At 38.1% G+C, this 26,375-nt stretch overlaps 2 protein-coding genes across 2 annotated transcripts; one reads left to right on the top strand and one right to left on the bottom strand.

Annotated features, from left to right (window-relative positions):
• The first annotated feature begins 7,524 nt into the window (after positions 1 to 7,524).
• Positions 7,525 to 15,579, top strand: LOC146489525 (annexin A13-like). Its single transcript, XM_085109193.1, has 6 exons — positions 7,525 to 7,638; positions 9,636 to 9,812; positions 10,934 to 11,138; positions 11,886 to 12,200; positions 12,877 to 12,971; positions 13,683 to 15,579. The coding sequence occupies exons 1-6, from the start codon at positions 7,597 to 7,599 to the stop codon at positions 13,836 to 13,838; spliced, it is 990 nt and encodes a 329-aa protein (XP_084965319.1). The 5' UTR covers positions 7,525 to 7,596; the 3' UTR covers positions 13,839 to 15,579.
• A 1,036-nt stretch (positions 15,580 to 16,615) lies between these two features.
• Positions 16,616 to 26,278, bottom strand: LOC146489524 (uncharacterized). The gene is made up of 8 exons (XM_085109204.1): positions 26,089 to 26,278; positions 22,050 to 22,232; positions 20,686 to 20,808; positions 19,967 to 20,033; positions 19,264 to 19,316; positions 18,497 to 18,569; positions 17,732 to 17,781; positions 16,616 to 16,996 (listed from the first exon to the last, which is right to left on the bottom strand). The coding sequence occupies exons 1-8, from the start codon at positions 26,225 to 26,227 to the stop codon at positions 16,887 to 16,889; spliced, it is 798 nt and encodes a 265-aa protein (XP_084965330.1). The 5' UTR covers positions 26,228 to 26,278; the 3' UTR covers positions 16,616 to 16,886.
• Positions 26,279 to 26,375: the final 97 nt, after the last annotated feature.

Raw genomic sequence — 26,375 nt, 5'->3', positions numbered from 1 at the left:
AGAAGTCCTTTGCGCGCATCTTAAGTAGCGGTCCTTGTAAACATCTGCAAACATCTTTTTAAGAGGACCAAACGATCCCGCCTCAGCCCAAATTAAAGTTCGCATATTAATTATTTTTTGTTCCTTGCCCTTTTCCCCCGATTTACAGCATCCGCTTTCTGGAACGATGGAAACGAAACATATCAGTAGGATGGCTTGATTTTTAAAAAAGGTGCACATACACCAATTAAAAAAACACCTGAAAATGCTGTTGATTCGGACCAACTTTCCGTCAAATTTTTACTTCCAGTAAAATTTCCTTTGTCATTTTAAGATTGCGTCTGATTAATATTTGTGAAAACAGAGGCCTCAAAAACCAACAACTGCCACAAATAAATAACAGCTCTTATTTAAACCTAAATTTTGTCTGACCCGGGTTGAAAAATTTTCGTCGGTTTATTTAATAATCCACCGTAACACTGTTGGTTGCCCAGGCTCTTATAATAATCATAATCGAAACATTTCACGACTATTTTTTTCCGAGTATGCCTGTGCCATTTACTGATTAATAAATCATTCTCATTTATTCACCAGGCTTAACATCACATTCCCTCTTCCCTGTTTCAAAGACAGCCCATCATTTCCACACATTGACATTACAATCCGTAGCAGTATGCAGGATGTTTGTCCCATGAACCTAGTTTAATGGCCCTAACTCCCACGAGTCTCCAGTAGCTCAGTGGTAGAACATCCGAACTAGTAATCGGAAGGTCTTAGGTTCGACTCCTGATAGGAGCGCAGTCGCATTTTTTTAGGAGTATGCTTATGTCATTTACTGATTAATACATCATTCTCATATATAAAAACTATACTCTAAATCGTACTTAAAAGTACTATTTTGGCTGCCATTGTGTTTGTCCTCCGTTTGAAACCAGTTTCCACAACAGAGAGGCTTAAGGTCACCACACAGTTGTTATGTGACCAAAACTAATGTATGAATAAATGGAATGTCATTGTTATATTCTTTTGGCAGTAATTCCCGCACAACGCAAACCAAAACCATATGACATTTCTAACTAAATGAGGCATTAAAAGTTTACAGTAGTATTGAATGCGCACAGGTCTTTTCTAGGTCTTTCTCTCCTTGCTTTTCGTTTATACTGGAGTTTTTGTCGTCTTTCTTTTCATCAGAAAGGGTCCTTTCTAATCATTGACGGAAGATAAAATTTTAATAAAAAGTAGTAATCGGAGGGTGGGGCAAATTTTGCAAGGAAAAATGTTTAGGTCTCTTGTGTTAAAGACTCAGACCTCGCAAAATTGTACATTCACGCATGTTTTGTTTTAAAAGCCAAAAACAGCAAAGGTTAACCTATCTACTCGCTTAGCTTATTCACTCATGTTGCTTGAAATTTGAAAATTCATCAAAATAAGCACAGTTAGAATAATCTTATTTAGTTCTCTGAGCCATTACCGCGCGCCTTAATCTCTCTTCCTTCCAGTATTATTGATTATCCATTTTCAAACGTTTTTTCAAATTTAATTGTAACGTCCTCTGTTTTCATCGGTCCCCTAGTAATTGCGTTGTCAGCCTTTGATTTGTTCTCTCTTAATCATTTGTTGTTTTCCTATAAAAGACCAATACCACCCACCACTGAGATGGTTGGGCGGAGCCGACTACTAGTCGGCTAGTTTAGTAAACTCGATGAATCAATAGTGTTTATAAGTATTCTCATATGAATTCACTGGTACCTCGGGTATACCCCCTGCAAATCCACCCCGTGATAGATAGGTAGATAAATTATTAATAAAATACTTGGCAGCCCGAAAACTGAATTCGCGTTTTCACCGTACTGAGCTGATTTTCCAAGAGGTGGACACAAAGTGAACGGTCCCACTGACAGCTACCCCAGAATACACTGGACTGAGAGAGACTGCCAGAGATGAATCTTTCACCCTAAAATTAGTCTCTTTGAGTGGAGAAAGAGTGAAAAAATTCAGTCGGGACTACATAACCAGCCATTTCATCCCCAGCCCTCCCCCCTCCCACTTTAGACTCCTGACCTCTCTAATGCCATCGGTGATCAAGGCCAGTCCCTGGCCAGTGTGCTGATGTAGAAGGTGACGCCCCCCACCCCCCCCCCCTTCCCCTCAAGTTTAACCCAGTGCAACGCGTCGAAGCGTCGAAGTTGTTGGCTGTTTTCAGCTGCCTTTGAGCTGAAAACTTGTAGCCACCTTTTGGAAAATCAGCTCAGATATACAAAACTAGACACGCAAGTATCAGAATAGATAAGAGTCTAAATATACAGTCGATCGAAATATGCAACTAATTGAAATGCAGGATTAATCGAAAAGTATAGTCAATTGAATTTTTATGATCATAAATAAAATCCTAAAAATCTACAAATATGCATTATCGATACAGGATCTTATAATGAAGCTATTCTTAAGACGGTTTGTCTTACGTGTAGGAATAACAAAGCGTCTGTTGTGCTTCAGTGCATAACAGGAGGACCCAGAGAACGGTACTAAACTATACAGACGGTGTTCAGGGTCCCTTCACGCTAGGGATTTTTCTAGTCAAATTCGGCCAAGAAGTTTCTTCTCCTTAGGGTTTTATTGTACGAATCTCAATTTTTGCAGGCGAACAAAACAACGGTTTCTCTACAACTTGGCCGATTCGGATTTTTGAATTTTATTTTTTTAACGGTAAAATGACGTCATCAATTAGGCGCGAAAATTTTTTTTAGAGCTTCGACATGGTCAATCACATTTTTTAAAATAAACATACCTTAAGGATTACAAAACTGAAAAAAGATTTGAAATATCTAAACTGAATCGAAAGTTTTGGGCTTCTGAAGTTTGAATTTTCCGCCATTTTGTTACTAAAAATAGCCTTAAATTGAACGCTTAACTTCCCATAACTCTTGACTCCAATGAGGTATTCCAAATTTTTTTTCAGATTTGTTATTCTCATTTTATGTTGTTTTTTATGTTAGGAACAACTGTGTCGTAGCTCCAAAAAAAAAAATTCCCGCCAAATTGATGACGTCATTTTACCGTTAGAAAAACGAAATTCAAAAATCCGAATCGGACAAGTTGTCGAGAAAATATTGTTTTGTCTGGTTGCAAAGTTTGAGGTTGCTACCACAAAACCCTAAGGAGGAGAAACTTTTTGGCCACATTTGACTAAAAAAATACCCAGCGTGTTACTATAGAATCGAAAGTTTCATTACATATCGCACTGATAAAGTCTGTTATTGGTACAATGTTCAGCAGTTCAATGGCATCCTTATAGGACACTGAGTCCAGGGCAAATAATGGACAAAGCCTCCGCTTCGCTACACGTTCCAGTTCGTTTCTTAAATATTTTGGCAACGGCCTATGTGCTTCGAGGCACACATAAATGATGAAGAGGTTCACGGCTAGGTGGCACTATACGTAACGTCAATTCAAACTTCCCTTACCTGTGTGTATTATTTGTAGCTATTTTACAGTGGTATACGTTAATGAATATTCCACCAAGAGAACGAGTTTCGGGCGTTTAATTGAGGAAATACAGTAAGTGCTTAATCCCACTCACCGTTCTTTCACGGCCGTATATTGATCTTGATATTAAGCGCGTGCCTAGCCTTCAAGGTTTGAAAGCTCATTAGTGGGGTCACTCAGCCGAATTATGGACGTAGCCAGAATTATTTTTCTGTTTTCTTCCTATGGCTAATCTTTACGAATGAATATATTCTAACTCAAATTGGTTTCAATAATATTAATAATTAATGTCCCACATATAAGCTGGACAAAACGCAGTATTCACAAGCACCTAAACTGTCGAATTGTTCCACTTATGTTTGAGTGTCGGTTTGACGTCATCGAGTCCCTTGTCACGCTATGTTGTGGACAGCGCCCTGTGCATTTTTGCATCATTTGTAAAGGTACCAATTCTGCCACGGAAAAACCAGCTGGCGTAACGGGCCCTTCCTTGAAACACCCAAACGGTCATAGGTTTGCGGTGTTTTTGGACTTCCCAATTCGCTAATTGAATATTGTGTTCTACTTAACCGCATCGTGGGAAAACCGAAAATTACACGCAAATCAACTAATGACAACTATCTTTAATTTCTGGTCATCTCTCCATATTTGACATTTTTTTTCTCGGCGACATCAGCAACGAAGCTTATAAATCTGAACATATTCAGTCAAAAAGATTAGCCATAGAAAGTAAACAGGAAAATAATTCTGGGACAACATCATCCACCAAAGTGACTTGTTAAGGTTGTAACAACTGTCATTGCAGTAGTTTGTGCAGTAATTTTTTTCATGAGATTAACAGAGAATATATTTACTAACGTTAACCTAAATAACACTGTCAAACAATTTCAGAAACAATTATGTTGTTCAAAAGAAAAAAAATGGACGATTTACAAACACGAGGCAACGAAATCGAAGCCTAAAGGACCCATAGAGAGAGAGTGTAACTAATTGTACCCTCTAGGTAACTTGACATTGAAACCCGTGTTAAGGACACTAAATGACGTAAAAAAAAACTTGCATGCGTTTTGAAGTGCTTGTTAAAATTACTTGGTCACGAGGAGTCACGCCTCGCGTGTCACGGTGGGAATTATTTATAAAGTGGGAACACAGCTCACGGTCAGTTGCATCGCAACTGCTAATCCATGTGGTTGGTGCAGAAAGTAGTGCCGTCCGAAAATGGGTTGTACAGCGTCCACGAAATACAAATCCGAGCTAGAGGTAAGTATTGTTTGTTTCATACAAAGATGAACTAACACTCTAAGGAATTGAATATGTTTGTACAGAGGTTGTCGTAACAAGGTTCACTGCACATGTCTGAAATACTTTCTTTATGTAGTCACCAAAAGTGATGTCAAAAAAACGCTTAAGTTTACACTGAATTGACACAACAAATCGTGCTTTCTACCAAAAAATGCCATTCAAATAAAACCAAATCTCCTGAAAGATTTATAGTTTTTGTTTGCATTTCTAAGGCGACCTCAAACTAGTTCATAGCAACGCCTTGCATGCCTGGTGCTATTTGAATTACTAGATTTGAAATAGTTACCACCGATAGTGAAATAATTGAACCACAGCTTTAAATCAGTGCGATCTTTAATTCTGTTTCCTAAAGCCTTGACTGGACATGTCCGCGTCTATATAAAACTGATAATCTGTCAAGAATGCTGATTCTACCGGGAAAAGAAGAAGATAATTAAAATTCAGTCGGACACACGCATGATTTATCAGCTTTCGTTAAACCAAAGAAAATTAGAGTTGTTTCGAATTTATGTCATCACAGCGATGAGGACCACTATAAACATTGATCGGTTGTCAGTCCTTACTTAAAGATTGATACATTTACTAATATTACTTTTTTGGCAATGAATAATAGTAGTATTTATTAGAGAAGAAACTTCTTTTTCGAAAGATGTTTGTCAACTCTTGATCGCGTTATGATATTCAAGCTTCTTTTAATTTTCCATATTGCATCTTATCTATAATTCATTTCTTTTAAACAAAAACATGTTTGTCTTGTACACAAGCTGTACGGCAGATTATCACGATTTTAATACATTGTTTCTCAGTTTAAACTTCTGGTTTTTTTTATTTTATTTTCAGTTCATTCGAATTCTTTAATAAACATTCAAAAAGTTCGCAAAACTTTCTAGAAAAACATTACAGAGAAACCTCAAACTGAAAGTCCTTAATAATATCATGAAAGTATTTATTTTACAAAATAACTTCGTATATTGTGTGCTGAAACATCCCTAATAATCTAAGACCACATTCAATTAGATCTTGTATAGTTTCAAAATACGCATGTATTTTTTAAAAGAACTCTCAAGACATTGGTGCCGCTGGCAGAATGTTTTTTTTTTTTCCAACACTGATGCAAATTCACGAGAGGTTACGATTTACATCGTGTCCTGTTTATTTGTTGATGTCGTATATTTTTGAAAAACTGTTTCCAGGAACTTTCAGTCTATCTTAGCTCGATAGAAATCAGTGGGAATTATTATTAAAATTCCGAACAGCTATGGAAACCTTGCAAAGCACACTTTTACGGAAAAATCATCAAGCATAACGGCCGCTCCTAGATTTCTATTGTCACTCCGGATCAAGTCATTGTTTAGAGCTTTTTGTATTTTTGGCGGAGTCTCCGTCGAATGAATATTTAAATTGTGTTTAGAACAATAACGTTTACTGAAGTAGACTAAAACATCAAATGTTTTTTTCGCGTAGATATTGATGTCATGGTAGCTATTGCCTCCAGACACTTTTTACCCAAATCAATTAGGTTATTTTTTAACAGATACTGGTAGGGAACAAGCAACGGCGATGGCGACGAAAAGGAACGAGAACGCTACAAAACAATAATAAAGTTTAATGAAGTAAACAATCTCTCTGCACGTGCGTTAAATGTTTTTGTACATTTATTTGCCGTCATCAGCAAAACAACAACGTAAAATGACCAAATTCAAGGTTTTGTGGAAAGCCTGAGCACACGACGGTGAATTTTTCATTCTCCTTCCTTGCTCGAACGCCGTTCCTATCAATTTAGTTCCCGGATACTTCGTTCGCATTGTACAAGTTGAACAAATTGTAATAATCGCGAAGTAGTAGAAGTAAGGTGAAGTTATATTTTCCAATGACATTTTCGTTGCCGTTCGGCTGTCGTCGTTGCTTAGGTTCCCCAAGTATTTCTTTACAAATTTCTTAATTCGTTTTGCGAAAAATTAAGAAACCACGGAAAAATACAGCTCAATAGTTTTCATTTGAATTGTCAAATTTAAAAACTTCATCCTTGGTCTCAAAACTCAAAAGCGGTGACATATTATTCCATAGCTTAAGGCTTGCCTTTAGGGTATTAGAGATCTATATTTAGAAAGGACACAAAAATCTCCGAATTAAAATGCAGCTTTATTTCTCAGTATATTAGCTAAATGTTCGCAAATTCCCTCGTCCAATTTTCCGCTAAAGAAAGTCCCAAAGCGTGAAAAACGAGACCTTCCGCTTCCCCTAAAGCATCCTGAAAAATTCCCCGCGACAAGTCTATACTCGGTGACAAAGGAACAATTTCAGTTCGATATTCGGTGAGTCGTAACTGCATGTTTAGGGGCTGATTAGACCCCACTTCAGTAACCTTCATCAAATGCATGATCGAACTCATGCATGATCCATCTGTATTAAGCTAGTGCGAGGAAACTTCGCTTTCTTATCAATTTTTACCGGCTTCTTTTGTTCTTTTTAGCTAGAAACAGATTTGTCCATGTAGTTCTCTTCGCCGTTTTAAGAAGAATTGGATTGATTGGAAACAACAGCTCGAGGGTATTTTTAGACCAAAAACGGAGATGACGCAAAGCCATCGATTTTTGCATTTTGGGAGACCATATAATGACCAAAATGACGGCACTAAATGACGCAAATGAACCCCTCTTTGAAAATATCAGCGAATACGAATTCGTCATTTGACTGGGTCACGCCTCACGCCTCACGTGATACTAATGAGGCAAGGTTGACTGATAAGGGCTGTAAACTAACAGCAAGGCACAACAGCCAAAGTATCCATCAACGCTGCGTAGTGTAGCGGGTTTAGGAAACAGCCACATGGGTTGTACGGTGTCTCACGAGGCAAAAACCAGGCTGAACGTAAGTAATAGTCTCGGAACAGATAACAGTCTCCGAGGGAAAGCTTCCGTCATGCAAAACTGTACTTAAACTTTCGTTCACCATTTAGCGTTAAAAGGCCTGCATTGTGAATTTTAAGATAACTTAATTCCTGAACATACGACAGAATGATCTGCTTTTCAGTTGCCTTATTTCATTTCATGGTTACCCATGTTTTTCGCCTAGTTAGACTATCAAATGTGTCATCTTCTCGCGATTGAGATTTCATGGTAACGAAACCAATTGCTCTCATTCGCAATGTAACATTTATGTTGACCACAATGTATAATTAACGCTGATATCAAAGTGTTTGGTCACTCAAATCATTGTTCCGTGAAATCTTTTGATCTTCAAAAGCGTGGGCCATCGATGGGCTGCCAGCACAGTCTTATGAGATCCAATCTCTTCCGTATTCAACGGAACATATCAAAACTTTATTGCCAGTTCAGTCAAATGGAATTTAAGTCCCCCCAAAACCGGCAAAAATCAGTCGCAATTGAACCAGCCACTAACCACAAAAGAAGAAGTAATACACAATAATTAGACCAGAGAGCGGATTCAATTCTTCGATTTGTACATTATACTGTATCAAACGCCTCTGAATTGCTGAGTACAATTAAGGTGCTAGCCGGTGAATATGCTCGAGTTTGTCAGTCCGTTTATGCCATACGACAATCTTTGACTTACCTTATTTAAATTACATGATACAAATATCGAACTGCGTATGTGTAACGGAAGGTTTTTCCGCTCCTGTCGAACGGAAAAGCGTACTCAATCAACTCTTCGATATCTAGGCTAACTGCAGGGGGAAAGCGTTTGGGGATATAAGACTCGAACGGGACACTTGCTAGCGAAAAAGATGTCGAGGTTACTTTAATTTCTCGGATACCGAAACCTTTGACCGTGAACAGCAGTACACTTTGGTTTCGACAGAAATTTGTGTTTTAAGACTGTAATAGGGACCCACAAAATTTAATCAAGGAATTATTATTTACGAAGAAATCAGTGAAATTCAATAAAAGTTTAGCATTCCTCTGTTGACAAAAAATACAATAATTTCGCTAGAAGCAACGGTGAAGTGACAAGCACTTACAACAATAGATAAAGTCCTTTGATGATAGCGCAACTCAATTACTCTGGCTTTTAAGAGTGCATTCTTTATCGTTCGAAAAAAGGGTTTGAAGGAGTCTCTAGGGTACTATTTCTTGATCACATACAATGTGCCAACAAGCTGGAAAAAACAGGTCAGCAAAATGATGTTCAGTTAGTAAAACGTGATCAACAAAAGCAGTGATACGTAAATGCGGCAAAGGTTGTCATTTGTGGTACACTAAAACAAGCCATCATCCGGAAGTCACTTTTTATGCCTGATAGGAAAGTCAATACTGACTTGACTTCAATGATTAGTGGACTTGATTGATCGGCTTAACTACTTAAGTTGTTATTTGGGAATACTACTTTTGGATGTATGCGTATAATCTTGTAAATATCACAAACACAAAAACGCTAATCATTATAACAATAGTCTTTCAAAGCTAAATAGAGCTAAATGCAAATTACTATGAATGTGAAGCTGTCAAAAGCTAAATCCAATTAAATGAAAAGTTAAAACGCGTCTATGATTAATAAGCGAATTTATCGAGGCCTCAAAATACGAATGTATATAAAACCCAGCAGCGTTTAAGTACCAAAAGATAGTAAGTGACACAGGCATACTCAGAAAAAGAAATCAGTCCGAGTGCTCCTATCAGGAGTCGAACCTAAGACTTTCCGATTACTAGTTCGGATGCTCTACCACTGAGCCACAGGAGACTCGTGGGAGCTAAGGCCATTAAACAAGCTTCATGGGACAAACCTTTAATATTATGTACGTATACGGGACCTATGATTCGTATTTAGTAAAACAGCTTTTCAAAGTGACCCATATAACTTGTTTAAAATAACATTTATTAACGTTGATAAATGTCTCTCTATGCTAGGGTGGCTTCGGTCCTATCAGAACTCAAATTCCTCAGTGGGACAAGGAAGCTGACCGGCTACATGATGCGGTTAAGGGTGTGGCCCGGGATGATGTCGACATTGTTAGGATACTGGCCAGATTTACCAACAAGCAGAGAAAGAAACTCTTAAAGGTCTACAAAGAGCAGTTCAATGAGGTGAGAAGAAACGGATACGCGTAGAGTACATTTGTCTCATGTGTCTGCAGCTTGTGAAGAGTTGATCGGAAAACAGAATCACATTGAGATCAATTCTAAAGGTTTGTAAAGCTCAAGCATCCTTCCGACGTGATTTTTTTTTTTTTTTTTTTTTAAATCTTGATTAGCACACGACACAAAGGACAGCATGATAACTACAATATAAGAAAACAGCAGTAAACAAACATTGGGAAACAAAGGATACAAACATTGTTAAAAAAAAAACAGCGATAGGCGTTTTAAGCGAGGGGCGTCGTAACGTTTTTGTAATCTTGATTACTGTATTGTAATCACAAAAGCAGTTTTGAATTTGTTTCAATAAAAGTTGTATTGTTTTAAGGGGAGCGCATTTTTTCATTTGCCATTGTAAAAAAAAATTTATCTGAAATTCCACAATTTGGGTTTCTTTCGAAACATCTGCAAGTGTAAGTGAGAAACAAGCATAGTCTTCGTTTGGGCCTTCAAGTTGGTAAAGTAAAGTCGCTCAAGAGCCTAAGTGGCCCACACGGCCGGAGCTTAGCCCGGTTTCTGTAGCGTGAAGCAACTAGGAGTATTGCTACTCCGCCCTGGATGGGATGCTAGTCCATCGCGGGGTTACCTCCAGCAGTATGTCCCCGGTAACCATTTAAACGCCTGGGTGAAGAGAGACAATATGGAGCAAAGTTTCTTGTGTAAGGAAACAGCACAGCGAAAAAGAGACCAACCTGGCCTCGAACCAACAACCCTTAGGTCCTTCGACCGTCCGATCGAAAGTTCAACTCTCTAACCACTACACCACCGCGCCTCCACTGCCTTCAAGTTGACTTGGGTCTATAGGCTTCGCAGGGATGACTTGGGTCCTTAAAAAACGTACTAACGGAAAAACGTTTTCAATGTAGACACCTTTTCCATTTCAACTGGGGCAAATGCCAATTGTTGGTGATGAATGTATTTCTACTGGCAGCATTGCGGAGAAGAAGGCTTTAGCAGTAGAAGCCAAAAATAAGTCTAACCATACCCTTAAAACTTATAAGAATATAGAAATAACTACTTTGTCCAAACAATTGTTCCCTGACGTGCAAAACTGTTTTCTCTTACAACAGGACTTGACAACTGTACTTGAGTCAGAACTCAGTGGAGCGACCAAAGATGTGGTATCGGCCTTACTGTGCTCACCGGTCACTTATGATGTCCAGTCATTAAATAAGGCATTTGAAGTCCAGGATTACGACACGATTGTAACTATAATAATATCGAACATACATAGAAGCGCCAACTTACTGGACATAGAGGAACAATATCTCGCTGGTGAGTAGCATGTTTGACCTCTTATGTGTTGTATCTAATGCAGTTCAAAAAGTTCAACAGTTTGGCAGGGCAAGCTGACTCAGATAGCATACGTAATTCGATCAAATTCGACTCTGGAGCAACCTTGGAGTGACGGCTTATTCTATGCGAACCAAATTCGTCGAACCATTCTTGTGCGCGCAAGTTACGAGCAATTTCGGCGCATAAAAGGTATGGCGTATATCCAAGACGCTTCAACGTTGCAATATTCCGCAAACTCTGCCATAGCTGATGATTTTGCCGTACCTAATTAGTAAGTACAGCAGTCGCAAAGAATGAAGCCTGAAAAACTTCAAGCTCGATAGGACTGGAATTCATGACCTTAGTCCAACAATCTTGGCCATCTGGGAGAGCAAATTATATCTAAAGCTAAGTGCAAAGAGAAATAAGTGAACGAACATGATTGGGGTAATATATCGTCTTGCTGACGACAGCAGCAGCCACATGACGTCATAAAATCCGAAAGGTCCACACCAGGGAAGTTTAAAAGCGAAAGCAACTGACATCCATATCCAGCTTGTTGGCAGATTAAAATTTCTTACCACTGAGTAAAACAAAATTCGGATTGACAGACTTAATTTCCAACAATTTAATATCAATTTTCTGTGGTGTTTGGGGTTTACTTTAACTGCATTAATGTTACCACATATCTGACGGGCTTTTTGCTCTAGACACAACCTTACAGCATCATTCTATTATTCGTTGCAGACTACAGCAAGACGATTGAAGATGAATTACTCAAGATACCTGACAAGGACCTCAGCCAGATTTTATTTTCTCTGCTCAATGCTGATCGACCATTCGCCAACAAAAGAGCCGACAAAACGGCGGCAAAAGAAAGAGCCATGTTACTCTACGATGATGGAGACATTCTGCCTCTTCTTTGTGAGCCAGTTAGCAGGAATCAACTCAAGGAAACTTTCGCTGCTTTCCTTCAACTATACCGAGTAAATGTTAACCAGTTTATCGAAGAAAATTCCTCAACGTTATCAACATATGCAAAAGAAACCTTGAAAGATTGTGGTAAGTTTGCAGAAAATTCGATTAGCCTTACTTTTTTTTATTGAAAATAAGACATCAGTGTTGTCTTTTCGTAAATCTTTCCTTAATTATGCCACCATTCTAGTAAACGTTTGATTGCGTCTGCCCGAAGCCTTCAGCTAATATCCCTTAGTGAAGTTTCAAACATGATTTCAACCGAAAAATGTTACTACCAGTTAACTAATCCTGACAAAACCGGCGATCCTCCAATCTGACAGGGATGAGAGGGAATGCTCCTATTCACAGTAAGCCAGCTCTCTGCGTAGACAGCAATATGAAGACAACACACAAAAGTAGTCCCTTTTAAAACGTTATTTTTCCTTTCTAACGTTGTAACGTCTCTCCGGATGTTCGTACATCCGGGTGTTCGTACAAGTGACCCCATCGCTATTTCCTCTTACAGGGGTTTTAGAGTAACGCGCCAAAGTCTCTAGGTTAAACAATTTGTGCACTTTCGTGTATGGAGGTTAACTTCAGTATCCAATCAGAATTGAGCATACTGACCAAAAATCAAGTCTCTGTTTAGATGTGGCCTTGACATGAGTTAATTGATTTTACTAAAAGATGCGAATTAATTCAAAGCTGCCTTATATTTACGCGTGCCGTGTTGTAAGAGTTATCATAAATTGACATTTCTTGATCTGTACTTTTCTTTCAGTCCTGCATATTGAGAACCCTCCCCTGTATTTCGCAAAGAAAATCAAGGACGCAAATGAAGCACAGATTCTAAGAATTATGGTCTCCAGATCAGAGGTAACGCAGTGTAGTGCTCTAGTTAATACTGACCAAAAAGTTTCAAATCTTACTATCCTTATAGAGGTTCTCTTAAGGCCGTAATAGTAGTCTGGTAGACTTGTCTTGGCAGATAGACTGGCAGGAAATGTCTGCGCGGGATAATGTCAAATGACACCTTTTAGTGAGGACTGGTAATAATTAATCAAAAGTATATCAGCTAAACATGCGCGCTTGTTTTTAAACACTGCAAAGACCAAAGCCAGCCATTGGTTATCGTCTTTAGGCAAAACTCGTCAAAAGCCAAATAATGCACTACCTATACAAATGGCTTCTGGCCTTTAATTTGAGTGGGATACGAGCAAAATTTTCGAGCAGTTCTAGTCTTCATAAATACAGATAGTATACAAATGTCCTTTTTTTTAAAAAAAAAAAAAAGAAAAAAGTATGGACTAAGCAATAGTCATCTTTTGAATAACACCCCTAGTTAAACAAATTAAATCTGTTGGTCTGGTTATTTTGCTAAGCTCAAATTACACTGTTAAAAGTAGCATTCCAAGAGGCAATTTCTATGTTGCAATTTTAAACTTTTATCGATATCCTTGCCTTTCATTGATTTGTTGGAGAGAACTTATTTTTTTCATCATATTCAAAGCAAATTAAGAGTAAGGGCTTTGATAAAAAAAAAAAAAAGAACCATCGAACTCACATAAACGTTTTCTTTTCTTGCAGATCGACCTTTATTACATCAAGAAATTATTTTTACGGTGGTATTCAAAACAACTTGATGAAGCGATACACAAACAATGCGGCCGCGAATACGCCAAACTGTTGACAGCGATCCTGGAGTTACGGGGCCAGTACAGCGAGTCCGCAAAGAAAAGATGATTCATGGAATAACATCATGTGTTCATTCCCAATCCAACGTGCATGGGCTCCATACTTAATCTCACAGAATTATCAAATGCAAATGAACTGACGAGTTCCAGGAAGGGAAACATTGATAGACACCTTTATTTAATGCGATAACTTGCGCAATGAATCGATTCGTAAAATCGTAGGAAATCACCACGATTAAAAAACTCCTGGGGACCACTCCACTGCATTGTTTTCAAGCATTTATATCGTTACAAAAAAGAGACTGAGTAGAGAGCATATAAAGAATTTCATTTCTAAGAAGAAGGACAGGAGGTCTCCAATATTTACCATCGTATGGACATCACTTATGAAGCTGAATGGCAATTGGTAATAATCGTACCCAGATGCCGATTGCTAAACAAGCAATTTGATTGGCTACACAGTTATGACACACTTTAGAAATACGTCCTCGCCCCCGTCGAACTTCAAAGTTAAGTTGAAGAAAAACATTCTAAAGTAATGACATTTTTTATTTATTATGAGAATGGAAAAAAACGGTTAGACTGAATTAATTCGATTCAGTACCAGCAGAAAATAGAAACAAAAATAGACGCTCAATTTAATACATGTTTAGAGAGTGCAAAATTCAAGCAATATCATACAAAAGCAATAAAGATGAAAATATAATTTAAAAATTATAAGACTAAAACCGTAGATCACATTAGAAATATAATTGTATTATAAATCAGCGAAAGATCTGGGGCCACTCCATATAGCAGGTTACGCGGAGAAGTTCTGCTAGAAAGAGTTTCCTTATACAATGCAAGACTGAGCCACCGTCATGTGTCCAGTACCTTACGCATGCGCACAGCCATATTTTTGGAGGAGTGGCAGCTACAGACAGCTGTTTCGTCCTTGTGAGCACTCATTAGCTTGGCCCGGCCGTCAGGTAATGAGCGGAACTCGAGACTTACCGCGTTTCATTGCCCTTTAATCCGATTGCTGCCCTACAGAGATGATGTTGCGTGCTCCTTGCAGTTTATTTCTGGCGCAAACTGGCAAATTTTAAAGTTTTAGTACTTTAAAGGGTCGCAAAAATAGACTGTGAGCCAAAAGGTGGAAATTAAAACCAAGTATTAGAAAGTGTAGTAAACCATTGCAGAGAGAAATTACGCATTACGCTTGCCACCAATAACAGCGAAGTATGGCTTACTTTTGAGGTTTAAGAAGGAGGTACAATATTTTGTTTTATTTAACACGTGAAAGCGATGCCATCTCGGTAACAGTTCGTTTTTGAAGGGTGCCGGGGGATTGAGCCTCCGGGCGTAGCTTCCCGTACTATTTAACTATTTAGCAGTAGGCATGATGTTTGTCCCATGAACCTAGTTTAATGGTCTTAGCTCACACGAGTCTCTTTTAGCTGGTAGAACATCCGAACTAGTAATCGGATGGTCTTAGGTTCGACTCCTGATCGGAGCACTCGGATTTTCTTTTTCCGAGTATGCCTGTGTCATTACCTGAATAATATATCATTCTCATTTATTCACCAGGCGTAAAAGAATATTCCATCACATTAATTCCATTGTGCATATTTAATTTAACAATTATCCTGCGAAACCGCGCGAATATCGCCTGATACTTAGCTGACGAGGCGGCCGGCGCGAGATGGCTAAAATCAGACTGTTCTGCAAGAATGAGCAGGAAAATTATTGTTTTCTATTCAACACATTCATTTGATAACAAAACACACTTTTATTGCAGAAAACCTGAAGACGACACACGAAATTACGTATATATAAACAATAGCCTCCATTTGGCGCGAAAATATGCTCAGATATTTGTCCGCGGACATTATCTGTTCCGAGAAGCGAACAGTTATCTGAGAGCGAAGCTCGAGGAAAACTGTGAGCTTTGAGGAGCAGATAATTTCCAAGGACAAATATCTGAGCATATTTTTAAAGCCAAATGGAGGCTATTGTGGTTATTATCCTTCAAATATTTTTCGCAACATGTAGTAACGAGCTTGAGTATTTAAACATTTCGTTTAAGAACAGTTTACCGTCAAAAACGTTTAGAGCGTATGTTGTTTTCTAATACTGCCTTATCGACCAGCAGGTTTTTCTCTCTTTCTGTCACAAAAGCAAACCGTTCCCCCATCTTGACATTAATTTTAATTGTAAACAATACGCGCCTTGAAGTTTTTGAAATTGGGGAATATCACTTGGGCAATATCATTGGATATTCCCCAGTTTTAGCTGGGGTATATTCGGTCACGTGAGGCGTTTAGACCAATCGTGCGCTAGCGAAAATATTTGATGGATTATAACGCAGGATATCTGTTGAATACGGACGATGAATATTCAGTGCACCATGACCATATTTGGGCAGTGTTACAATGTGTTGAATAAGAAACGAATTTTCCTCCCCGGCGAGAAAGAGTGACACCATAAAATTCAGATTATAGCTAAATCTTGACTCAGAGATTATCAAACTACAGTCAGTAGTAAGCATAGTAAAGCGCATGACGGAAAGTTGCGTTTAGTTGTTCTGGCCGAATGCTAATAGATAAAGTGCTTACAACCTGATTGCCTACAGAACTTTGCACGATCGTTTTTATCCAACCATATCTCTCAAAATATCCAGCAAAAACCAATGGAAAGACAATTATGGCCAACAGAAAATTAGTTTAAAATACCACCATAATATCCTTCTTTTTATTATTGATGCTTACTCATTCCATTATTTACACAGCAAAATAAGTAAATTCAAAAACTGCTTATATTAATACGATTTACAAGCGTGTTCAAAGAACTACGACATACAAGACAATGACATGTTGGCATCTAAAGCGCTCATCGGCTCAGCAGCCCCAAAACATCTAACGAGTTCTGTTATACGTCAATTTTAGCGCGGAAAAAACACTCGGTTTTGTTTAGCTTCTCACGTGTCTGTTATTAAAGCTGCATGAACAGCGTTAATATAGATATTAAAATTATAAAAGCTATCTTTGCTCGAGGCTTGATGGGATCAGTCAAGTTACTTATTTTTTTACCGAGTTAGTTTCATAAAAAATAGCCTTCAAATGAGTTTACAAGTGAAATGAATCCATGGGGTCACCAGTGAAAGAAAGATAATGTGGGCATGCGCTCTGTGATCCCGGCGTGGTGACAAGTTTGCTTTGGATCTGGCTACAATAGAAAATGAAAATAAACGTTAATAATTGGTAGGTTAAGAAAATGGAGCTTATCATTCTATTCGATGGGGAATAGTCAGATGAGCCAGCAATAGATGTGTGCTATCGATTTTCCCATTCAGGCGCGAAGTTCCCATTTTCGCTCGAGTTTACTATTTCCGCATGAATATAGTGAGTACCTTTAACGCTGCAAAAAAATTTTGACGATGTGGTATATTAGCCTTTTACGTGATTTGAACAAACATCCGATGCTTGGGGACAGTTATTTATTTATTTATTTTTTTTTTTTTCATTGTTGTAACATTAAACGCATGACTAACCATTTTGTGGGGAGGTCCTACAAAAAGATAAAAGGATAAGGAAGATCCCCTCCAGTATGTAGAAATCATTTTCAGTATCTAGTATTTCACATGGATATTAGCTGTTGTCTACTTCAAACATTTTTTTTTACTTGGGAACTCGAGAAAACAGTAGTCAACACCGAACGGAGGGCAGACTCAGTAACAAATACCTCAGGAATCCCAACTTACGCTCTTTTCGGGTCTGACACGGTCAGAAAATGATGTAACTCTTTTTGGGGAAAACGCTTTTTGTATTTTATTAAATTAGCCTGTGGGAAATGGCATATCTTGGCTTGAGGTTTAAGGCTTCCACATCTGGATGACCCCCTCCCATATACGAAATTTATGGTGTATCCCTCCCAGCAAATCTACAGTAATCATACACATACCAGCACTGCATGTTAGTGTGATACAGGTCCACGTGCCAGAACGGCACACACTGAAAGTATAAAGCAGATCACAATCAACATCGCACCAACAGTTTAGGTACTGTTTTTAATATAATCTGTTTAAAAACAGATTATATCACGCCTGCAAACTAAAGAATCTAAATAACTTTCAGTTTGTTGGTTTTTGACATAAATTGTTACAAGAAATGTGCACTGCACAGTTAGCAAGAGCTAGTCGAGGCGAGCAGTGGTTACAAGTAACATTAAGTTAGGTATATAGATATATTTAGAGACAATATGTGTTATATAATGCATTACGTGAAATAAGGCTATAAGGAGCTTGAATCAATAAATACAAACATAAGAAGCCGAGTATTCATAATTTTTTTACTAATAAATTGGGTAAAATTATATAGTCATTTTCTACTGAAAGTCTTTGGAGTAAAATATCGTGAATATTGATATATTATTAAAAAAATAATATTGAAAATAATTCAGATCAGTGATCAGATGACACAGAATTGTGGATCGCAATCACGGTCAGTTCACTGAATCGCATTTCCTTAAATCTTACTCAGATATATGTCAGAGATTCGTGTAGAAAAATTGCCTTATTATCCACGGTATACAATGTCACATCTACACACTGAACTGCACTGAATGTAAGTTAAAATACGATTGCCCATTAACAATGAGGAGGTGTTCAGTGGGTGTTCAGGGGGCTGGTTGTTGTAATGGTCTCATAAAACATTCTATCAATCGTACCATTCTTTGCAGCCTCCGTGTAGGCTTATCGTATCTCCTTCTCCGTAAAGTTTGCCTTCATAACCGCATTTTCCTGCATTAAAAAAACATGTGTTACTAATTTGTTTGAAACTTGTACTGATTTACTCTAACAATAAAACAAGTTGTTAGTCACTTTTTAAACCATCCCAGACTACAAATCCGAAATACGAATTTAGCATCCCACTCTTTCGCAGTCGACCAGGGCCGCTTGGGGAACTCAGTGAAGACCCGTGAACTGTCTGAGCCCGACAGGCATATATTTGTATTAATTTTTTATGGATTTGGGTGATCTTTCCGTACAAAACTACCTTTTTGTGTTTAATCAATTATGAAGAACCGTTAAACAAATGAATTTGTTTTTCAGTCATGTGGTACTTAAGAGTTTAACAAGAAGGGTACAAATGAACGTTCTGTCTCGACTGTCGCTAGCGCTAAGGACGCAAAAATGATGGATCGGAGAATTAACTCTGACCAACGAAATCCTACTGAGCGTTAAGACCTAGTGAGGTCAAAGATTTTTTCTCTACCTCGTACGATCTCTTTTTCGTACTAAGGCTAACGCTCAGTAAGATTTCCTTCACTTAGCGCTCTAACTTGCACTGCAGAGTAAATTCTCTGATCTATTATCAGAGTTTAGCATTGCCGAGCCTTATGAAGTCGAGGCCGATAATCCCCTTTAATCACCCAAAACACACAGGACCACCAAAGAAGCTACATGTGTGATAGACAGCCATCAATCGACTCACCCTGAAGGCAGGTAGCATTGAAGGAGCAAACAACAGAACCATTCCGACAAGAGCTGTTAAAAAAAAATAAAATAAAATAATAATAATAATAATAATAATAATAATAAAATATTTATATAGCGCCAGTATCCTTGCAGTTCAAAGGCGCTTTGCAAGAATAACTTAACAAAAATTTAACTTAAAAGTTATTGAAATGCTTTTTTAACAAGAAAAGTTTTAAGTTTATTTTTAAAAACGGGCACTGAATAATTGTTCCTGATATCAAATGGCAGCGCATTCTAAAGTGAGGGGGTGGCCACGGAGAAAGATCTTGCGCCGTAAGCTTTCAAATTAAAAGGTGAATTCTGTTCAATTAAATATTCAAAACAGGAAAACCTAAGCAGCATTGATAATAATCCTCATGGTAGAGCTACAAAGTTTCAATTCTACATCATTTATAACAGTTTCAACAATTTCAACCATTTTTCAATGGAGCAGTGCTGCTCCAGTGAGCACCTGATCTGCCCTACAAAAAGATACACCTTTATAAAACTCAGTTTGACCTTTTCTAAGTCACACGATGTTATTAAACCTCCATTAACCAATATTCTTTCAAACGAAGAGAGGTATATCCTCTCTTGATCAAACTGAAACATATATCCTGATCTAACGGTGGTTCTAGATAGAACTCCCACCTGCACTTTACAGACTTAAGTTAACGTACCAACTGTGGCAGAATCTTGAAGGGATTGATTCACCGTCTTTGTAATATCTGGAGTTCTTCTTGCAACCTGAAATTAACATAAACAGTGAGACCACTACAACTGTCAGTCATCTCAGCGCATTATATTTTGAAGACACCGTTATCTATTGTCGCAAGGAGAACACATCCTATCACGGCCAGTCACATGTTCAAAACTTCTCCTGGATTAACAGTTGATGAAAGTAATTTGGGCTTAAGGCGTTTTACTACTCGATTCTCTAATGTAGGAAACAGAAGAAACTACGACAGCGGCAACAACAACAACAACTTCATTCACTAAAACAATTTACATTAATTGGAAAAAATTTGAGGACCCGCAGGTAACTTTTCAGCTATTCAGGAGGCGTGATCAAAGAATAAAGGGATATTAAAAAAACAGAACGGAAAAATCAGGCAACTCTAGAAACGATCTAGGCCTAATCAGTTTGATAGACGCAATCTTAGAAGATATATAAGATGATTGAACTCCATGCTCTGGTAATGATACAGTTGAAGGTCTACGATTTGCAAATTTTTAACGTCAGCTTATTTTAAACTACTTAACTCTTTAAAAAATTGCTGTATCGATTTTTTGCAAGCAAATCTGGTGTATGTCACAATGCAGTCAATACGAAGGCAAAACTGGGTTCATTATCGAAATTTCGTCTTGCGCCTTTACTTAATTAACAAGGAAGAGTTACCTAGACGACAATGCTTGGACGTGTCACAGTTTATTCTGCCAACCAGGCATGTACAGCACTTATCCTCTTTAATAAATGTTTCACCAACAATGTATTTTTTTCTGGTGTGAGCATCTATACATGCTTGAGAGAAATGAAAAGAATCACAAAATTAGTAAGTGGACTGTTTTTCCTCCAGTAGTGTCTGCTTCTGCTCTAGGGTGTAGGACAAGCCGGATCAGTCCCATGAATATTAATTTGGGAGGTTCTTGTTACGGTTGTTTCTCGTTCTTTTAGTTGGAGTAACATTTTCTAGCCACTGGTGCGATGACACCCTGGGCTGGAGAAGAAAACAGCCATTGTAGGAAGGGAGGGGATAGCAATCAGTAGAGAGTTTCAGTGTATACACATCATTTTCCAATTAAAGGCTGACAGGGGGAGGGGTGATAGTATATTCCATGAATTCAGAATTACTTCCAAGAACCTCTTAAGGAAGGGATCTTAAAAATAATGTGTTTACAGTATAGTTAAGGCTTCAGAGGTCCGTTTGTCGAAGGTCCCGAGAACTTACCTTTTCCGAAAAGTTGCATAGTTGATAAATGGTTTCTTAACAGAAGGCAAGTTTTATTAGCTTTGAATGCTAAATTTCAAAATCTTTATAATTCTATGAAAACATTGGCCAAGTACCATGCCTGTAATCGGTGGAAAAGCATTTAAAAACATACCTATCGGGCCGGGTATGTCATCGGGAATTTCGTCAAATGGGCCCCAGGATGACTAACACATTTCTTTAGTTCAAGACATGTCTCTTATATGCAGTCGTCTGGAATATTGAGGTGTTTCGAAACCAGCGTTTTCGACTACAGAAAGCTGGGGTTAGGTTCACGAATGCCTCCTAAGCTACAATCTATCCTAAGTATATTGTTTCTTGATAAAAGCTTATTGTTATTCTAACAATAGTCTCAAAAACCAATACTTAGGATGGCTCCGTGGATCTGGTCACAGATCCCTTTGAAAGTTTCAAGTTCTGCAGAGAAGATAAGGCTTCGCCCATGTTACTAGCTAATCCGAACAAAATTGATGAGGGTTAGTGTTGACAAGGCCTACGGTGAGGACAGAAAGTTAAAGCAGAAGAAAAAAAGGTGTATTTCCTTTTTTTTTTTTTTTTTTTGGAATTGGGGTGGACGGGGCCGGACTTCAGTAATGTTTCAGGAGTAAAGAAAATTCCATTCTCTTTTATTTGAGAATGATGTATTATTCAGTGAGTGACACAGGTATACTTGGAAAAAGGAAGTCCGAGTGCTCCTATCAGGAGTCGAACCTAAGACCTTCCTATTACTAAAATACTTGTTGTAACTTTAAAACCCGTAATTAAGTAGGCTTACTTTTTGTTGCTCTGTCAAAATTAAAATCTGTAATCAAACATTCTCCTCTGCAGCTGCTTCCTGATAGAGTTGGACAGCACACGCGCCATCCGTGATTCACACAATCGTCATCCTTCTCACAAGGAATTCTACAGGGCGACTCAGTTAAGGAACCTGTGTTTCTCAGCTGATGGCATGTCTTACCTAGTGAAAATACAATCATTTCCAGTAAATCACTATTAGGTTATTTGGAGGCTTGAATTGCCAAAGTAAACCGTACAAAGAAGTATGTCATGCAGACTCTCCCGGCCCGCTTTATAGTCTGGCGTTCTTTCTTGGGCTCCACTCGCCGGGCAAATGTAGGAGGAAAACGAACAACAAGGAACACTTCATTCGCAAAATAACTGAGAAAGCAAAGTTTTGGGTCATAGACTTGCGGCGATGATCGAGGACGAGTTCATTGCGTGAACTGTCAAAACATGACGGAATCTTTCCATAAACGTTTAAATTGCGTGTCAAGGAAGTCTGAGGTTTCAGGGAAAAGAGTGCAAAGGACAGGAGAGCCGGCCGAAAAGCATCGGAAGTTTTCCCATGTTCAAGAATGATCAATCAAACGGCTGAAAGGATGTGTGAAATCTCTACCTAAGCAAGAAAAGGATAAAAAGCTATCAAAGAGCTATATAACTTCCCAAATAACTTTAACTTCTTTACTTTCTCGAAACGAAACGATGAGACCTTGCCAGGCCCGTAGCAAGGCTAATACAACTGAGGGGGCTTAGCAAAATAGTTAAACAAAACTACCTCCCCCCCCCCCCCCCCCCCCCGTCACTCAAAACACGGACTGATTAGGGAGTTCAAGATGCAACAAGAACATAAAAAAGCAAAACAAAATAAAACAAAAAGTAGATTAAGTAAGTAAAACAATAACTTTGCACCTGCATCACACTTTTTGGTACATTTTTTGCCGTTTCTTTTACGTGGACTACCAAGTGAAATTTCCTAATTTTACGTTTGAAGGAGGACGTAACCAAATGACGACAAATTTTTCTTTCTCTTTTAAAATTTGGCTTGAGCCGGGCAGTAAGAATCCGACTGTGGGAGCATTGTGGGACATTTGTATTGCTATAAATGATCAGATGTCTTAGAAAACAAGTCAACTCTCTCGTTAGCGACCACCGTTGGTGTACGACAAAGTGGTCGCTTACGGGACGGGTGGTCGCTTACGAGAAAGATCAACAAAATAAGCGGTAATACTGGATTGATTAGTTAATTACATAAAAATTTTACCTTAGCAGCTAAAATTAGCCAAATAGAAACTAATTTATTTGGTTTTTTCACATCTATCTATTCTTCTGATGAAACTTTGTATAACAGTTCGGAACAGATCTGTCCCGTTTACCTACAGATCTAATTATAGCCATCTTCTCTGTCTGTAAACTGTTATTATCTGTCACAAATTTCTGCAAGGCTGATCGGACTGCGTAGAAAACTTAACACGACAGCGACATGATAGAAACCAAACCGAGAATCAGCAGAAAAGCAAAACTTTCCTTCACAAGTACATGGCCAAACCATGTTAAAAAGAATTACAGCATATCGTATCTGAAAAGGTCTACGGTCCAAAACATAAAAGCAAACAATCTGCAATCTGCAATCAATGAGTACAACTTTCCCTAAATCGCAAAAGATCTCCGAAGATCGCGAAAATAGCCGCGCAAAAATTCTGGGATCATATGGAAACAAACTTCTGCGATCACTTGTGATCGTCCACGATCTTACGACACATTATGGTGACTGGTTTCTCTTCTACCCATCTATGTTTTTTCTTCTTTTTGTTTGTTTGTTTATTTTTTGTTGTTGTTGTTGTTTTTATGTTGTTCTTTTTTTTTTCAGGTGTGTGTGTGTATATGTTTCATGTGATTTCATTGTGATGTCTTGCACTTCCGCAACTACTTACAAAGAATTAGCTAGCTGATACGATCGAAAACCCTGCGGCTTTCTAGCTGCTAGGCATTTCCTTCAATATCATGACATCAATTCAGTGTAAAATGTAAATGTATATTCTATCTGTAAAGTATCGAATATATAACAATTTGAAAACTTTGAAAATCAAGAAAATGTGAAAATAAGGTTGTTGTTGTTGTTGATCGTGATAGCAGGCAATGGCAGAAAATAGAACCACGCTTGTTCTATCCCATGTTACTGTCCGCAAACGACTGTTGATGCGATCCGTATGGAAACTAATACCCCGCGATCGCGTGATCAAAATTCCTCAACGATGAGAGTTTATATTCGACCATTTCTGCTGTCCAAAGAGTGCAAGAAGAATAGATAACTTTATTTTTCAACCGTTTATGATCCCTTGTGATCACAAGAAAACATCAAAGAAGTATGAAATGGGACAGACAAAAAGACAGTTGTACTGCAGGACATAGCCAGACTGAACTTGAATGAGCAAATATCGTCTTCTGATTACCTTGTGACTGGGCCGCTCTTCAGTTAGCTACATGCATATCAGTTTGTCTCTGTCTATATTCTTCATAAATGTTATTTATTGGTGTGTTGTATATCGGGGGAAGGCTTTTCACGGTTTCTACGGACGGCCTTCTCCGTGGCTTTTCCCGGCCAGGAAAAGATGTGCTGTTGTTAGCGGTCAGCTAATTAGGTATGTACACATTCTCATTGTACTCGCCTCGTCATCATATCACATAAATGAGGGTTGAGTGCTCAAAACAACAATAGAGTGTATTTAGATAATCTCTCTCTCTTTCCCTTTAAAGCAGATTACAAAATTGCCACTGTTGCAGTCGCTACTAGAATTTCGAGAGTTTTATCCGGTCTACAAATACTGGTGTTAATAGCAGTTGTTTCCTGAAGCGCGAGATGCACGCAAGCCATTCCGTTTGCTTTTGCCCAACTTTCGGGCGGCCAATAACCCTAAGAGCGTTAAGAAAAATCCACGAAGATGCTAGAAAAACGGCTTAGATGTTGAAAACATGCGACTTCGTAATTTGGCGAGGACTTGCAGGTAGTTCTGAAGGCTTGCAGCCCTTATGTTCAACTAAGTTATATAATCTCAAATTCGCACTCTGGTGGTACACAAAAAAGTTTCAGGGGGTTTGTTCCAAATTTATTTTTTCCGATCCTTTTGGGCCAATTTTTCCATCACAATCAACATCCCTCAATTGCTAATACACGAGCAAAAAAGGGGAAAATGATAACAACGGGACTGGGCACGAAAAGTTGAAACAATTTTTGAATTATGCGCATGCCCTAAATTATAATATGGGAAAACGCTATTAATTTAAAGCGGAAAGAAACGCTTTCTTTCATCCTGCAAAGCGCATTTTCGACAATTTGGGTTGCATTTTGTTTAACTGACGAGCAGAAAATGCCATTTGTTGCTTGAAATTTGACAATTTTTACAGATTCTTATGAGTTCAAAAACACTTTTTTTTTTTCGGTCAAATAATTACATCACTTAGTTATCGCATCACTTTGTTTATCGCATCGAAGGCGCTTTTACTGCAAAACTTTGGAAAATAATTCTATAATAAATGTTCTCTTTTAAAATTAAGTTCATTAAGATTATTTTACCTGAAGTATTTGTCACTTAGCAATTTGCATAAAAATTGGTAATTTTATGCAAATGTTTTGAGATACAAAAGTTATTGAAAGTTAACGCCGCTAATTAGCAAAAATGAAAGCACGGCGTGGCAAACAACACTGGCTATATAAGAAAAATTTAAAATAGCAACTGAACTCAGTCAATTCACGGAGATATTACATAAACATTTAAAATCTCTGACTGGTCGAAGGTTCAACAAGTTTAACTGTAGAGACGTTTCAGTAGGATGACAAATGGACTGACGCCTTTCGGCGTTTACAAGTCTGTGTTAATTGACCTAAAAGCAGCAAACAAAAGGAGTAAACCACATGTTAAGCTAGAGTAAACACTTCATACCGGATTGAGCCATCATGTAGTAAGAAGATAATTTCAAATCTGTACCCAATCGAACCATTACTTTCCCTTTTGTTTAACAATCAGAAAAATACTTACCTTCACTTGAACTTCCAGTGCTTGAATTGCGCGGTTGAATTGAATTTTGGCTCCACGAATTTCCAGTAGATGTTGATACAAGGCTTGCTAACAGAGTCAGTTGTAATAAGGAAGCCACTTCACGAGATTTGTAAATCATTTCATACCGAGACGAAGTTTCCAGCTAAATTAAACAACGAGCTACTGATAAAGCTTTTCAGCTATCTATGATAAACGAGATGTAAGTTATTTACAGAATCTTACTCTGGCAGCGAGAATGACAAGTACCGCAATTCTTTGCGAGAATT

Source organism: Pavona decussata, unplaced genomic scaffold (genome assembly GCF_977016875.1).
Source record: "Pavona decussata unplaced genomic scaffold, jaPavDecu1.1 SCAFFOLD_6, whole genome shotgun sequence".
Classification (NCBI taxonomy): domain Eukaryota; kingdom Metazoa; phylum Cnidaria; class Anthozoa; order Scleractinia; family Agariciidae; genus Pavona; species Pavona decussata.
This window is presented reverse-complemented; position numbering and strand designations above follow the sequence as displayed.